This window comes from Glossina fuscipes, unplaced genomic scaffold (assembly GCF_014805625.2).
Source record: "Glossina fuscipes isolate IAEA_lab_2018 unplaced genomic scaffold, Yale_Gfus_2 0, whole genome shotgun sequence".
Taxonomy (NCBI): Eukaryota; Metazoa; Arthropoda; class Insecta; order Diptera; family Glossinidae; genus Glossina; species Glossina fuscipes.
Window position 1 is genome coordinate 1,893,643 of NW_023998414.1, and position 17,424 is coordinate 1,911,066.

The following is a 17,424-nucleotide window of genomic DNA, read 5'->3' on the forward strand; positions in this document are numbered from 1 at the left end:
ACATCCATATCCGGGGATAATCTCTCATGTTTCCGGGACAGGTTCTGCTATATTTGGTCAACAGTGATTATGGTGTGAAAGAAATAATTTTATCGCTAACTACTTTACCGCTAAACCAAAAAAAAAAAGGGTTTAAACATGTTGTCTTCAGTTTCCATTTGTGGGAGACTTTTTGAGAAGAAGTTTTAACATATTTCTTGAACTATGCGAATATAATGATCAGAATTTGTTATTGTTGTTATTGACAACAAATTTTCACCTTAGTAGTTATAGTAGTTATAGCTGCCGAGAAGGTTACACATATTTTTTAAATATTAATTATTTTGAAGTTGTGAAAAAAAATAGATCAAGAAAGAGGAAGAAGGAGAAGAGGAATAACTTGTCGTCACCCCTCGACTTCTTCGAACATAACTTTCATCATTTGTAAAATGTCTAAGCATTACTGAGAGACTTGCGGAGCGGGCAAAGACATCAATGACAACAATTGCAAGGCAATAGATTTGTGGCTTACGGTCAACCATTCAAGATATTTGTAGACGTAAGGTGGAACGCTGTGTCACAATTTTAAACAAAAATGGAGACAAATAGTAATGGAAATGGAAAGTAGAAAAGTTTCACAAAGTAGACAATACTCGAGCGCTGTAATTGCAATCAGTCTCCGCAGAGTGCTCTATAATAATGGTTGGTTCATAGGAGAATATCGAAAACATATATATATAACATACATGACATCACTACTGACACACCTGTAGAATTTCTAAATAGTACTCATCTTCACACCATATGTGCCAAGTTGCAGTTGTTTTAATGCATTTATTTTATAATTTTTAAAACAATTGAAAAAAAAACCTGATTTTCATATATTGATTAATAGGTGGTTTTTTATGAAGAAAAATACATTTACGAGAAGCGCTGACTTAAAAGATGTCATAGCGACTCTCACCCGTCGAAAAAATAAACTTGTGTGTGTGGTTTGTCAATGATGCTGAACGCTTTTGTTCGTCCGAACCAGCAAACTTTCGCTTTCTTTCAGAAAAAAGAAAAAAAAATGTGTACTAAATCGTTTTGAAAGATCGAAAACTGACGTCGCTTAAGATAGCTGACATCACCTGTCAGAGATGTCAGAAGGCAGTATATTTACTATTATGCATGAACATTTCCGCATGAAAAAGCTCTGCTCGATGTGTGTGCTGTGTTTGCTTACTTTTAGCAACAACATGTTTATGACTCGCAGCGTTGCCTGACGTTGTTTCGACAAAATAAAAGAGACTTTTACGCGATATTTGACAATGGACGAATGGGCTCATCACTAGACAGCCGAGTGGACAGCAAACAGCAAATGCCCTGTGCCGTATGTCGCGTACGCGTCTTGTGGGTTACGCGAAAGCCGATATAATGGATAATGTGCTCGGCTGACGACGATCTAGCTGGCTTATAAATCTAATCTAGGAAGAGAGAGAGAGAAAGAGAGAGAAAGAAAGAAAGAAAGAAAGAGAGAGAGAGAGAGAGAGAGAGAGCGAGAGCGCTATTTAAAGTTTTTTAAGAAACTGCATTGCTTTAGATTTATTTCTTTGTCTGTACAATCTGATCGACTCCAAGTTCGTTAACTCGTCTTCTTGAAAGTTACTTAGTCGCTGTGTATAAATTGCCGTTTCTTCCTGTTTCTTGCTTGGAATCTGATAATTGCCTGTAGACGTGTCATGTTGCCTATGCTTCTTTTGCTTGCTTGTGTTGTAGTGATTTCTGGGCCGCTAGTTGGCTGAATTCCAGTATGTTTGTGCAAGAAGTTGCTTAAAAAGACACAACCAACTATCTTCTGCGCGTAATGAGGTGAACGGATCATACGGATTGTATCAAAATTTTACAAAAGGTGTATGCAATATTAATTGGGAATTCGATGCTCACCTTTCGCTGCGCGGATTGTTTGAACGGTTCATCGGAGGCATTCCTACCTCAGCAGCTTCAACAGGCCGTTAATCAAATCATACGGAACTTCAACATAAGATTTCAAAAGAAGTTTAACTCATGCATTAACGAGTGATGAAGAGGGCGGGCTAGTCAAAAAAAACCGATTTTTGGAAATAATGCCGAGTCCACTTTCTCGATATTATAGTCATGCGATGCATATAATTAAAATCCGGCATTGGTGCTGAGATACTTTCTCGAATCTATATCAATGAACTTCTGCCGCCACTTTGTGTGAAGCTGAATGCTTTATTCAGACAGCTGAATAAGAATGGTAAAATGGTCTTGCGATCCGAAAACGTAATCTAAATTTCTATCTGCCTCTAAACTGCTTAACATACGCAACGTATGTTAACAATTATATTTAAGTGTTTTCTGAGTGCCCAAGGTATAACTTGGCGACCATATCCTCTCCATCGTTCACGTTTTTTGAAAATTCTCCTTTCGAGATTATCTAAAGTTCAAATTGCATCTCGCCCTCTACGAAATTATTGAAACTCGATCTCCAGCCCTATTTAAATGTACGGCTGCAGTTCTTTAGATTGAATAGAAGCCTTTTCATATTAATACCACATTTTTTTAACTCATCATCCAATCGATCATTTGCTGTTCGTGTTGCTAGATATCGAAATGTCTTATCACTAAGCATGAAATCTTTCAATTATTTTCGAACAGAATTGATTGGATTGCTAAGCTCATATGGTATATTTTATTGCTACTGGTAGGGATTGATGATTGCGGATTTTATGGAGCAGGATGTTTACATTAGCAGTCATCCAGCTGACTTGTAAAAAAAATGTTCTTCCGGAGATCGAATGTTGGCTTTGATAGGAAACGGATAGCATAAATAACTATTTGAAATCGATACATGTATGTATTGTTCATATGTACGTCCACGTATTTATTTAAGCTCGAAATTCTTAAGGAATACTTCGTATGCATGCATCCTCTCTGATGCAAAATACAAGTCAATTAATGCGAAAGCTTCATAGGATGAATTTAGTAGACATCCTTTTGCTTAAAATACAACAACAAACAATAAGAAACAAAAAGAGTAAACACTAATCGATCCACAAGTTATTAAGCGTGAACATCTACTATAACTTAGTATATTGCCCAGCCCTGACTATTCATACATACGGCAATAATGATGTTTATAGAAATCCTATAGAGATTCTATTGAATAACTCTCCGAAAGAATTATTCAAAGATTTTAACCTATGCATTTTATCCTAACATTTTTTTATATTACTTGCTGTAACGGGTATATTCGGTTTGTGCGAATGTATGCAACACACGAAAGGACTTGTGATAGAGCCATCTTTTATTCGAAACTGGTTTACTTGTCCGAAGTCTGTCTATTTTTAACTTACACTACGTAATTTTTAAGATATTTCTACAAAGTTATGTGCACGGAGACTTGCCTTGACCCAAGCACAAAAGGATCAATATTTTTACCCACTTCCCATACGATTCCTTAATTTAAAAAGTCGTAATCGTATTAAATATATTGTTGTAGAGTACTCGATGATGCCGGCTGTCCTGTTATCACGTGCTTGCTTATTATTTTTTAATTGTATTTAATTGTTTATCGAAATTTAATTTATTTATGTTTTTATTCGATTTATTTATTTGCAGAGCCATTCAATATTATCAAGATAGTGGGCAAACGTTAAGTTTTAAAATTAACGAACAACGCCAACAACCTGGTGGTAATCGCTTAGGTGGACCGCTACGTTATCCTCAGGCCATATTGTTGTGGTTGAAATGTAATCAGGTAGGAGAACGAATACTGCCTAATAGTCTAATAACATACCATCCCGCCTTGAATTGTAAGGTGCCCAACGTAATAATCTTATATTTTATGCAAAAATTGCAATATCTTTTTGTCAGTACTTAGTTAAATATATAGAAAAGCAGGCAATGTGTGTATGAGAAAATGTTCAAATCAAAATACGAAAAGTAAACGGCCAAGCCATGAAAAATCATAAAATGAAAACTCTATTGCTTTTGGTCATATTCATATAATTGGCATAAGCGCATACAGCATACAGCATACAGCGTACAGCATTTCCATTGTACCTCTAAAAAACATGTCTACCCAATATATTCTCCTATCGCACGCATCTACTCATAGTTTTACACATGCATATCGAATCAAATTGTTACTCTCTCATGTTCTCTTCTATAGCGTTCATTTGTATTTCGGGTCCTGAGGTACGACATAATAATTTTGTTGCGCAAATGTTGGTAGCGTAACGTTCCAGCCAGCTCTGCTCCCACTTTTCAGAGAAGAAAATGTAGCTCAATCATAGTTATAAGCATAGTGCCGTTAACCTTGTCAGAACGATCTACGCGCTGAATAGTAGCAGAATATCAAACACTAATTGATCACTAATATGTCGTCTTCGCTATAGTCGAAATGACAGTGCTGCAACAACAACAAAAGAAATGCTCAAAAAGCAAAATGATTTTGAAAACAATTGACTTTATTCACTGACAATACACATTTATTTTTTGTGATATTCATAAAGGGCTGGCTAACCATCATTATTCTACGTTATAGATGCTTGAATACCTTACCTTGTATCGTAATGTAATTCAAAATTTTAAAATAATTCGTTTTCTTCAATATTATTTACTTTGTTCGTATGTACATATCACCGAAGAATGCGAGATATATTCATTTTATTAAAGCGTTTGCAACGCCCAGATGAAAACATTAAAGACTCCACCAAATACTTATATTCTTAATTAGTATCAAATTCTAAATTGATTTAAGCATGTCCGTCTGTCCGCCTGCCTGTCTGTGTAATGTCTGTTGTAATCATTTTCCTGGCCGCAAAATGAAGCTATCGACTTCAAAATTGACGGAAACATTGAAAGTTCTTGCACGCAACTTGGTATTGGGCCAAATCGATCGAAGGATACGCCCACAGCTTCACGTAAACTGAGAACACCTCCGTTTTACAAAAGGATCGAAAAATTGATTTTTCGCTCATTACTACTCATTACAACAACAGTAAATAAATGTACAAAAATTTGAACACATCTTGTATGGGCCAGACTCTAGTATTCGTGTACAAAAATTGACCACGGTTACCCAATATTATAACGTATCAAACCTTTAATTAAATGTTTTCTCAATACCTTTAGAACGCGTAGAAACAAGCTTCAGAAACTTTACAAAGTATATAAATTCTTGACCAGTTTCAAATTTGGAATACACCTAAACATTTCCGCCTATTCCAACTGTCCATCTGTCTGTTTGTTGTCTGTGTGTGTGTATGTGGTACACATACTCGCGTTATCGTAAATGAAGATATCGCCTAAAAATTTGCAAAATAGTTTGAAATTGAGCAAAACTTTTCAAAGGACACACCTATAACGCCCACATGCGTGTACGATAAAAACTTTTTTTTGAAAATAGAAAAAATCTGCTGCGCCCACTTCATATTGTGGAGCGTACAAATTTTGCTCTTTTAACTCTTTTGTCTTTTTCAGGATAACGCGTATAGGTATAAAAGATACGATCCCGACCGAATTTAATTTTCTTGGTTGTTTTTTCTTAATGTTATTTTAATATATGATGCCTCTTGATTAGGAATCGCTTTATAATAGATATTTTTTTTGTTTGTTCGTTAGCATCGTAAAATTCATCAACACTTTCACTCTGATCTGGTGGTAAAGTTTGTTTTTGATTCTCATTTGGGGCGAAAGTTTCTTTACATTTTTGGTTTTTGGTTTTTTTTTTGCTGTTGTAAAGTTTCTTCAGATTTCAAGCTGATTTCTATGTTTCACAACACTTATCCACCTGGCATAATTCTATTCTTCGTTGTTCAAATATAAAATCCTTTCATTCATTCACCAAAAAATTGCGTTTGTCTTATTTACAATATTGACTATAATTATCATGATGTTCTATATTTTTACTTTTATACTTGGTTGATTGTCCGTTAACGTTTGAAACTTCTCCTGGGGAAGACGTAAATAATATTCGAGCTTTATACGTTATAGGAATTAATAAATAAAAATAAAAGTAAGTCCTTTGGCGGGAAAATGAAATATTTAATTTTTTATGCTGAAAATTGGTCCATAGTAGTATAAAGAACATAATCTTAAGCAAGCAGATTAAGTTTGCTAAATTTGGATCACATGAGTGAGTTGACGTTTTGGACATAGTCCAATATGATTAACTAACTCTATTAGGCGAAGTTACCTAGAGTGGAGTAGATTTTATCCGCCTATGAAGTTTTTCCATGTTTTCCTATTAAGCACCTTATTTACTGAACATACTCCGCATTGTTTTTATAAATTGTTTTTCACGTTATTTGCGAGCCTATCCCTATCCGATACAGTTTCACTGATCTTCTTTCTTTAGATGTTATTAAGAAAAAAACCATTGCAAAACTCGAAAAAAAGTTGAGCCCATGGTTCAAAAAAGAAAAGGTTCACTTTTTTAAAGGAAAGAAACAGAGAGAAAGAAATGGACAGAATAAAAAAGAACGAAAGAAAGCGAATGATAAAGAAAAAGAAAGGTTGACTACAGAGAGAGCGCTGAGAAAGAGGGCCAGGGCGTGAGTGAAAGAAGTAGAGCTAGAACGAGAGAGAGAGAGATAGATAGATAGAGAGAGAGAAAAAGAGAGAGTAACAACGTAGAATGAAGCGCATCACAATTAATTTAGCGTTAAATCAAGGCTTGTTCAAATTCTTCTATTCATGGTAATTGTTGGAAACCTTTATACCTATCATTACAGGATATATTAAATAGACGTTTGGAGAAGCGCATCGACTCTATGCTAGAAGGAGGTCTATTACGCGAAATACGAGGCTTTTACAATGAACACAATCCAAATAAAAAGTAAATACCTAAAATTTCATTATCTATATATATATATATATATTGCTCTATGTGTATGTATGCATACCTATGCACGTGTAAATTTATGAGGCAATTAATCATATGCGTGCATTTGTTTTGCCCTAATCATTTGCCATAAATCTCTTCTATTTTTTTCTTACCTTAAAAAAAAGAAAACAACAACAATAACAATAACAAAAGCTTGCTACGATACCTGAAGCGCTTTTATTTATATATTAAAAAAGCAAATAACTAACTATTCGTTTTCTTTCTCTTTTTAAGCTTATTTAATGCGGGCAATAATTTATATACTAAAGGGGTTTTGCAAACAATCGGTTTCAAAGAATTTATACCATATTTAGAGCAATTTGATGCGGCAAACGATGAACAAATTGAAGCTTATCTAAAAACAAATGAATACAAGATGCCAACTGAAGGTGAGATTTGACTGAAGTACAAAGTAAAAAAAAAAAGAAGAAAACAAAAAAAAAAACACTAGTAATAATGATATCATAAAAAAAGCAAAACCTAAATCAATCGTACAAAACTAAGAAAAATTATTTTTAATTTTTTTTTTTTTTTTTTGGTTTCAACCTTACATATCCTATAAAGTATCTTAGAAGCTTCACTAACTATATCCGAAATATTCGGTAAATAATGTGATTCATTCGTAGGAATAATTCATTTAACTGATGTTACTGACGTCATTTTTATGTTAGAGCAACTTTATTCTTTATATAACAATTTTGCCTCATTATACCTCACATCGTTTGCGGCTTAGGGTATATTAAGCTAATACGGATATATATATATCCGCTTTGAGACACCTCTCCCACCTCTTCTTATGACAGAATCATGTTCAGAATCGAATTACACTTCTCTGTCCGCTCGCAAATTTTCACGAAGCCTTGGCAAAGTTTGTTTTGTTTTGGTCCAAGGGAAAATGCATCTGAAAATAGATTGAGTCGGACCAGTTTAATGGCTTACACATATAACGTCCTGTTATGAAAAACCAGTAAAAACCTTACTGCCTAATACAATTCATAATTTACTTCCATGATAATATACCAAAAATTTTATCTTGTTTTCATATGAAGCCATCAGAAAAATTAAGCGGCCTGAAAATTGAACTAATGAGATTCAAAATCTAGCTCTTGTCAAAGATCTTTTTCGTCCTAATCTATTTTCGGCATAAAGTATTAAAATTTCGATTTTATTGCTATATAAAAGCTTATAATTCATAAGAAGCCTTACACGGGAAAGAAATTGATTCAAATTTGGTACAATCAATTTCTATGTCAAATTATTATTATGGATCAATTCTCTTTATCAAAATATAAAAATTAAAACTTTTTACCCATATAAAGGTTCACTTTTCATCAAAACCTTTATCATGAATCTGGCACACAAAAAATAGACTCAGATGACTCAGATTTAGTACAGCTGATTTTCATATCAATCTACTGCTATGGACCAATTCTAACCGTACACTATTGGAAGTTAGGCAATTTGCTCATACAGAGGCTACTTTGGTGTTATTAGTTTGCTGTTATTCAAAAATAGTAACGCAACAAATACGTAACGGATCGCAATTTATTTTTAGTAAGAAACGCGAATTTTTGCTGCACAAATTTTTTAATTAATTTCAGGTGTGCCAACATTCTGCAAGCTTACCAACTTTTTTACATTCTAAATATACCTTAACAAGGTTGCCATCAAACTTGAAACTGTTATTAACATAACAGAAGATGTAAAACATCGACCCATTCAATTCAAATTTTTCATGTCAATTTAATTATTCAACGAGTTTTATGCAATTTTCATTTTTTGATAAATAACGGGTTTTCTAAAAAAAGTGAAGTGGTCCAGTCAATCCGATCAATAGAATTCGTCCTTGTGTATAGTACCAAATTTCGCTAAAATATCTCAAAAATTTGCAAACTAAAATACATGGACATGTATAAAAATCGCACAGGAAAACATTCCTTGAATCCTTAAGTAATTATTATCAACTATAAAACTTTCTTATTTACTTGTTGTCATAAAGGTGCAATGAATGTAAGTGCCGGCGGTGGATCGGAAACACAATTACCAGTTGGCTTAAGTACTTTAAATACATGCTTGAATGAATTGAAATTGGTTACACGACGCTATTCGAAGAAGCAACAAAAGTGGATTAATAATCGTCTTTTGGCTTGCACTGATAGAGATGTTCCCGATATCTACGAGCTGGACACTGGCGATGTCAATCAGTGGCAAAATAATGTTTATAGACGTGCCGTTACCATAATTGATTGCTACCTTATGGGAGACTATTGCGAAATGAAACCGTTAAAGAAGCGAATACATCCTGGCGCCGGTTTAAATCAAGAGGTATAATGTTCCCTTCGTGCACATTTTTTTTCTTTCTTTCTTAAATTTTCTTCTTTTTTTTTAATCTCTTTGTAGATCTCAAATTATTGCACAATATGTGAGAGGCAATTTATCGGTGAATATCAATGGTATTTACATCTAAACTCCAATAAACATAAAAAACGTAAAGAGAGCAAAAAGAAACGAGAAAAATTGGAAATGGTCGAAAAGGATGACAGCAAAGTCGGGAGTACTCAATAAGAAAATGTCATTTTTATTGATTTTTTTGAAAATATTAATTACATACATACAAGTATATAACAATATTTTATTGTTTATAAACTGGTTTTGTGCACAAAATCGCGCGAAATCGTGATGCACTCTGCTATTTATTAACGATTGATTACAAGCTGGATAAGCTGGATAACATCTAAAAATCAAACATAATAATAAACTGTTACATAAAGACAAACACATTTAATAAATAAAAGACAACAAAGATTTTATACATAAACAGTTTGTCTGACTATAAATAATAGATATGTGTGTAGTGTAGTGTATAACATTGAAGTTCTTTATACGTTCATATTATAGTATAAATAGACTTAATTAATTTTTTCTATTAAAATTATTAATTAAATATAATTTAATTTTAAGTTATTCATTTCATTTTTTTTTTTTTTTTAATTTTATTTCATTTAATTATTTGCTGTTACGTAATTTCGATCTCATCTTACATTTATATATATTGAAACGTTGATAGAATTCTTGCAGCTAGCTTGTACATCATATATTCTTCTTATGCGTAATTGTTTTGCTTGAAATTAATAACTATGAACGGCTTTGATTTCATTTTAGTTATACCCAACACTATCGGGTAAGTTGTTCTCACAGAAATATTTTACAAAAAGAAAAAAAAAAAAAACACGCTACGTCTTTTTTGAATTCCTACAGTGGCGAGCGTTTAAGCTTCCAACCGTGTGTTGCCAAAAATTTCAAATTTCATCTTAATAATTTTCAAAAAAAAAAAAAATTTCAGGGAATAGGGAAAGAACGAGTCTTTGAACGTTTGCTGCAAAATTGAAATAAATGAAGAATAGGCAGAAAGACAAACTATATTCATCATGTCAAGAATTGCAAACGCTTTACACCCAGCTACTGACTGTCGCGTTCTAAAAACTTTTTTTGTTTTCTTTAAATGCCTTTCCCTCAAATTCCTAACTATTATCAGTTGATAAAGAGCGCTTTTAAGTTTGACTTGGAGGCATTAGTTAAAAACATTTTGATCATATTTTAGCATTAAATCTTTAGTCCTCAATTGTCCATAACTATGCCGTAAGGTTTTGAAAAAATTGCATAAAAGATTATGGCTACCTTCGACTTTCCATGTCCTTCCGATTATCCATTTTGCTTTTTACACCTTTGAGAAGTCAAACAATAGCTAACCGATAATATAATCGTTAAAGGGACCCGACTAAATGAATGTCGATTTTTAGTTCTCATCAAGAATTTGAACTTCCGTAATTCTTCCACACGCAGACGTCCACACATTACTCATAAACTTATAATATGCATAATTATGCTAATACTTTGGTATTAGACTATGTAATAAATAATATATATGTGCAAGCGAAAATAATAAATATATAATATATAAAATACAAATTCAAATCCATAAATATATACATATATATACATACATAATACATATAAGAATATACGCACATGCAATATCACAATTATAGGCAAAACAGGAGAATGTTATATTCGATTTCTGCCGAATTACGTATTAGGCAGCACCGACTGAAGCAATTCGTGGACAAGCTCTTGAGTACGTCTACTTAATTTTCGACCTTGGCATGAGGATTTGTGTTTAAGAAAAAATGGTATAATTAGGAAAAAGAGGGAAGTTCTTATCTCTTTCTTATCGTATCTCGCGCTACTGGCGGGCCCGGAAATCATGGATCGGTTTAGCTGACCTTGACATTGAATTCGACGAATACGGCGAAAACAAAAAATTCTACATAGATTGAAGTTTTCACGTCTTAGTCATAATAAGCAGCATAAAATCGTTTCACCATTCATCCTAACAAAGATCATATGTCCCCATAATTATGAAAGTGGTCTAAGTCAAAATTTAAAAGATATGACTTTATCAATTATTTCGAACCATTGTAATGTTTACGATATCGTCAATAATGAACCAGTAGACATTGGTTTTAATTTCAACATTATAGAGAATTCATTTAGTGTTAGTTATGAAAGCGGTATAAGTTAAAACACCAGAGCTCGTCATACTCTTAGTCGAAAACGTTTGAGTCGTGATTTCGATATTATGAATTGATAGAAAAGTGTAGAAGAAGAAATACGTATTCGGTAAAACGAATCTTAACGACAGGAAGAGTAAAAAATACCGCAGATGAATCTATCTCTTGGCTGCAAATTTAAAGGATTCTTGAAAAATGAACCTTATAAGACGTTTTGTAAAATTTCTTCAGATGATTCTAAATACCATGTTTTGGATCTTTTACCTAAAAAGGGGAAGCTTCAAAATATACGGATATATGAAATTACTTCCATTATACGCAGCTAGTACTAGACCAATAATGGAAGAAAAAAATAAAGATATTATGTGTTTACTACCATATATCCCTCCACTTTTTCAGGAACATTTTAAGAATCTTAAGAACTCGTAATGAGAAAAGCATAAAATGATAAAAATGAATTACTTCTTCAAAATAATTAATAAATGTATTCATGAGTTATTTCAATAAAATTCATTGTTTCATAGGACATTCAATTCAATTTGAAAATGGTCCAAGTCAATTCAAAATTTAAAGACAAGGTTTTTGCATGCATAATGCATACACAAAATTTTATATTCATAATAAATTTCCGTTAATCAAGATTAGAATAAGGAAGAATAAAAAAAAGAAATTAAAATATCGCATAATGTACAAATATTTTTTGATTCATTCAAATACAATTCATTATTAAATATCTCGAAAACGGGAAATATATGACTTAGACCACTTTCATAATTATAGGCACATGCACATATATACATATTCGATGCATATTTCTAGGCTTTATAAACATATGCAAAATGAAGGAAGTAAAAGGCAAAAAAAATTCCATTTGCCCATTGAAAATATTTGTAAACGTAAAGATGACCTTGAAAATGTGTAATAAATAAATAACTATTATTCATTATTGATTTATTTATTCATTCACTTATTTTCTACGTACTAACTTTCTTTATGTTATGTTACATAATGCTTAATGATAAGAAAAGAAATATGTTTGTCAAAAGATGAAAATACTAAGAAAAAAAAAAAAAAAAAAAAAAAACTTTGTATTAATAATTAAGCAGTGTCGCTCGTAACGATATTTCCGTCGATACGTGAGAAGAAAAGTTAAATGAAATTACTTTTTAAAAAATTAATAATCATATGCAAATATACAGGCCTTGTACTTTATATGCGGGCAATGCAAATTCCAAAAGATTTAATGAGTAACGGCTTTTTATTGAATTCTATTGTCAAATCTTAAGTACTTGCATGTGTTTGAGATCATTTTCTCAAGTATGATGTGGCATGTATCGACATAATTATTGCTATAGTAGAGTATATTGATCGCAATATTTGCCATCATTTTTTCGAAAAAACGATATTGGTTTGACAGCGATCCGGTCATTGGTCCATTTTCGCACTTCCTCAGCATTTCGAAACCGCGTGCCAGCCAAGCCGTGCTGCATCGATCTGAACAAATTGTAATCAGAAAGCACGATATCCGATGAATATGCTGAGTACAGAATAACACTCCATTCGAGCTGACAAGTCCGTGACAACTCTTGCAACGTCATGCAGGATGACTTTGCATCTTTGTTAAACACTATTGCTGATCCTTTTCCCATTTCGATTTTCCCTGGCTATGATAACCATTTTCCTTGCTTATCGATCTTTCTTATCGCATTTAAATATCTAGAAAAAATTATTTGATGAACTGCTAAGCTGTTTGATGTTTGCGAATCGGGCTTACAACCAATAAGTCTTGCAATTCATTGTCTTCGAATTTCTTTATTCCTCCAGGACGTTCTTTGTCATATGATGGAGTACCATCATCATAAACTGCTTAAAATGTTTGATGGGCTTCGACGGCAGTGTTCTTCATTGAAGAACAGAGCAATTTCGAACGTTCCACCGAAAACTGTCATTTTATGTAAAGAAAGATCGAAATCTCATCGAATTTAATCGCATTTGCATTACTTTAGCGTTTTCATCAATACATGCCGACGATCAAAATATATGCAAGCATCTATTAATACACTTTAGAAAGTGGGCGAAGTATGCATTATTTCATTATGATTAGCTTTTTTAAGTGTTTAGAAAAGGATAGGCTTTATTTATTTAAGACCACCCAAGAATGGAACGATGCGATATTCATTTTGTCACTCAAAAAGAATCTTCAGAGGCCCCATAGAGTATATCGACATATATATGTTCATGATCAGCAGTAAATTTTGAATCGATTTCAGAATGTCTGTCTGACTGTCATTCTAGCTCTCCGTGCGTGATAGTCATTGCACGCATTCCAGCCCTTGAAAATGGCCTAAAATCCTTTAACAGTCATAACCAAAGGATAAAGTAAAATGAAAACACTTTTGAAAACAAAAGAGAAAAAAAATTTGCCTATAAACAACAATAAATAAAACGATAAAAATTCTCATTTTCTGTTTTGATATCAAGTTGGTGGGTATAGAAGGTTCGACGATTGCCGAATATAATTCCCTACTTGTGTTATATGTTTTAAAATCTGTTATAAATTTTTCTTTTAGATTTTTCTCTCATTTTAAAAAGGCTAACGATATTTTATAAATTAAAAGTCCATCCGTCCAAGATATATTTAAATTGAAATGAAATTAACATTTGAAATTAAACGCCAGCAGCATTTTAAAAATAAGTTCACTTTTCTCACCATCATAAGCAAGATCATAAAAAATTTTTAAAACAAAATACGATTGCAAACTGTTGCAAAACTCTAAGTACATGGTCAACTGGACAAGCTGTCTTCAAGATGGATAAACTGGAAATATGCTTCAATCAATATAATGGCGGAATGTCGATGCGTTTTAACTTATTCAATAGTTGCACAGAATATAATAATAATAATAATAATATTTAATAATAATATTTGCCCATAATTAATTAAATTTAAAAATAAATACAAGATTTTTTTTTCTTTCTTTTGTCTTTTCTATTATGAAAATAAATTGAAATTCATTGACAAATTCTTATACGTTTGATTAAATGTATATTCTCTATAGTATGTATCTATATATATATATATATATATATATATATGGTAGGTATTTTTGTATGTTAAAAGATATGTATTATAGTAAAAGATATGTACGCATATGATAATGACAAACTATTTATATAAATATTTATATATTACATATATATTTATCAGAACTTATATATACAATCGTTTATATATAATATGAGATACAAGATGGATAACATACGAACATTAATCATACAATCATTTTCAACAACTTAGGCGACTTCTCAATGTAAATCTATTATCATAACTATATAATAAAATAATATATTTATGACTATATGCAATTTCTCTTAACGAAACTTAGTCCTGAATTTAGTTTTATTTCATTTCACTTCTAAGAACTACACACACATATATATATAAATATATATATATATATATATATACATATGTATATGTATACAAAAATGATTTTATTTATTTTTTTTTTTTGGAATTTTTTAATTATTTTATTTTTTTTTTTTTGCTTTTCTTTTCATATTAAGTCAAATATGATTTTGTTTTATTTTTCACATTTAAACTGTTAGCTTAAACGAATGAATTTCTTTCATGCAGTCTTTGTGGAGGAAAAAATAATGTAAACATTTAATTAATTCATTTTGAATATATGCTGATGTTAATGTATATGCATATATGTATATATACAATATATATGTTTATCGAATAGATTTCGTTTTGTTTCTTTTTTTTTTTTTTTGTTTTTTTTTTTTTTATTTACGAAATGATTTTATTGTCTTTTGAAAATAGCTGCAAATTATTGTTATTGTCATAAGTTACTTGACATCGCGTGTCATAAATGAAAAGTAAGAAAACCACATTCGCTCCGAGATGAAGGTTGTTTGCCCATACTATTGCCCACGTCCTTAATTATTGCATTAATCAGAGAATTTGTCTGATTTCGATTACTTTCATTAATGATCTGCAAAATAAACGCTTCGAATATTAAAACTGAAAATAAAATATTGAACCACTATCAACCGCTCTGAATGTATTATAATACGTTTCCCATGTTTAATACACGAGAAAGAATTACTTCTAAATATTTCACAATTATTATCGAAGGATATCTTAAATTTATGATTTTACATTATGAAATACTTTAGAATACTTGAGGGATTGATCTCACTGCTGTGTGGTGATACGTAAATTTTTACTTTTCAATTTAATAATATATGCATTGATCGGATCTTTCGCTTCTTAAGTCGCCAAGATAAATTGCTTATTTACCCTATATCACCTTGCTGATCTGTTTAATCTTATTTAACTGAAATATATATATGTTGCTATGCAGATTTCTTACTAGGTACGCTTTCCACCAAATTTTGAATATATGCTAGTACGCTTGTTTGCATTAGGGTATGTATAAATACATGTTTTATTCATGTAACTGGATCTACAATTCTAGTGTTATTGGAAACCATGTAGTTCTTGTAGTCTAGGTTCAGTAAGTAATAAGCTAAAAATTTACAGCCCTTAACTTGTATATTTAGATACAGCTAAAACATAGGATTGGCCAATTTTTGCTCCTACTCAACACGATAATTCCGTTATTTTTGTCAAAAAATTTTAAAAATTGCGAACTTTCTCCATATACGCTATTAGATGAGCAATGGCCGTAAAAATTGTTCAAACCAAATTATTCTCCAAAACATTATTCAATATTGTCAAGTTCAAAAGCAAAAATCTTAACACAAGCATTTAATGGGCTTTAATCGATTACGAAAATAATTCTGAATCAATTGATATAATAAGTGTATCGTCAGTCTTCGTACAAACTTAAGTTACCCAGTTGGGTAGAAATTTCATTTACAGAGCTCGGCAGCATTCAAAATTTATCCGGTTCGGAGCAAACGCACCTTTCTCGTCTTGTGAGTTACTTAAATTTTCTAAATGATCTTAAAATAATATATATGTATTATAACATTTAATAAAATATATTTCGGTGGCTAACTCTCTCTTTACTTTTTTACGTAAGTCGCTCGCTTGCATTTAATTTAATCATAAAATAAAAAAAAGGGCGTAATTTTTTTAAATTTTCCAAAAAAGAGATAATAAAATGAATACAAAGAATTACTTATGCTCATTATTATCTATCTATTATAAATTAAGTCATATTTCCTCGAAAATATAACAGAATTTTCGAAAACCGAAGAAAAGGGACGCGTACTGATTCCTTATTCTATATACATTGCTTTCAACAACTTTTCTAAAGCGTTTAAAGTCTTTTGTTATCGCATTGCATTTCTTAATCGTTTGCGTACCAGACGGTTTTGAAAAAACACTGTCGAAGAGCCCCAGGCAGCGCGATCGCGCTGTTTAGATTTTATGTCGAGAAAACCCAGCACATTTCGAGCATTGTCGACATCTGTCGGTACGTTACGTATTGTCGAAGTCGAGCGTAGTACAATTACAATAGTACTATAGTAGTGCAATAATATATTACAAAATAAAAATTTGTATTTTGGTGTTGTTTTTTTCTATAATTTTTGTGAAACAAACTTGAAATATTTATTAACAAACAATTTAAATACATAAAATTAAATAAGCATTATGGCGCCGCTTGGTATTTCTCGACATGAAATCTAAACAGCGCGATCGCGCTGCTTGGTACTCAAACGGTTAATAATGAGAAATTTGATCTCTGCAACTCTTAGTGAACTTCCATAGACGCAAGAAGTTGCGAAAGTAAAAAATTACGATATATCAAGAAGGCGGTAAATTATGAGCTTAAACAAGAATCAATTCATTATGGGAGAAAATCTCTGTAATTGCCTTAAGGGAGTCGTTTGTTTTACAACATCTTTGAATGAAAGAAAAATTACTAGAATAAAAATAAGTCCAAGAAGTTATTAAATACAAAAAAAAAAAAAAAAAACAATGATTCTTGAAAACCATTA

The 17,424-nt window shown here is 31.6% G+C and overlaps 1 protein-coding gene across 1 annotated transcript in view; it reads left to right on the top strand.

The window, feature by feature from the left end:
- The window catches only part of LOC119632450 (tRNA dimethylallyltransferase), a 108,877-nt gene extending 99,097 nt beyond the window's left edge, over positions 1-9,780 (top strand). Inside the window, exons 5-9 of the mRNA XM_038025366.1 lie at positions 3,604-3,742; positions 6,723-6,826; positions 7,109-7,263; positions 8,874-9,199; positions 9,275-9,780. Of these exons, the coding sequence (XP_037881294.1) occupies positions 3,604-3,742; positions 6,723-6,826; positions 7,109-7,263; positions 8,874-9,199; positions 9,275-9,439 (889 nt within the window). The 3' untranslated portion in view covers positions 9,440-9,780. The remainder of the gene's footprint in view (positions 1-3,603; positions 3,743-6,722; positions 6,827-7,108; positions 7,264-8,873; positions 9,200-9,274) is intronic.
- Positions 9,781-17,424: the final 7,644 nt, after the last annotated feature.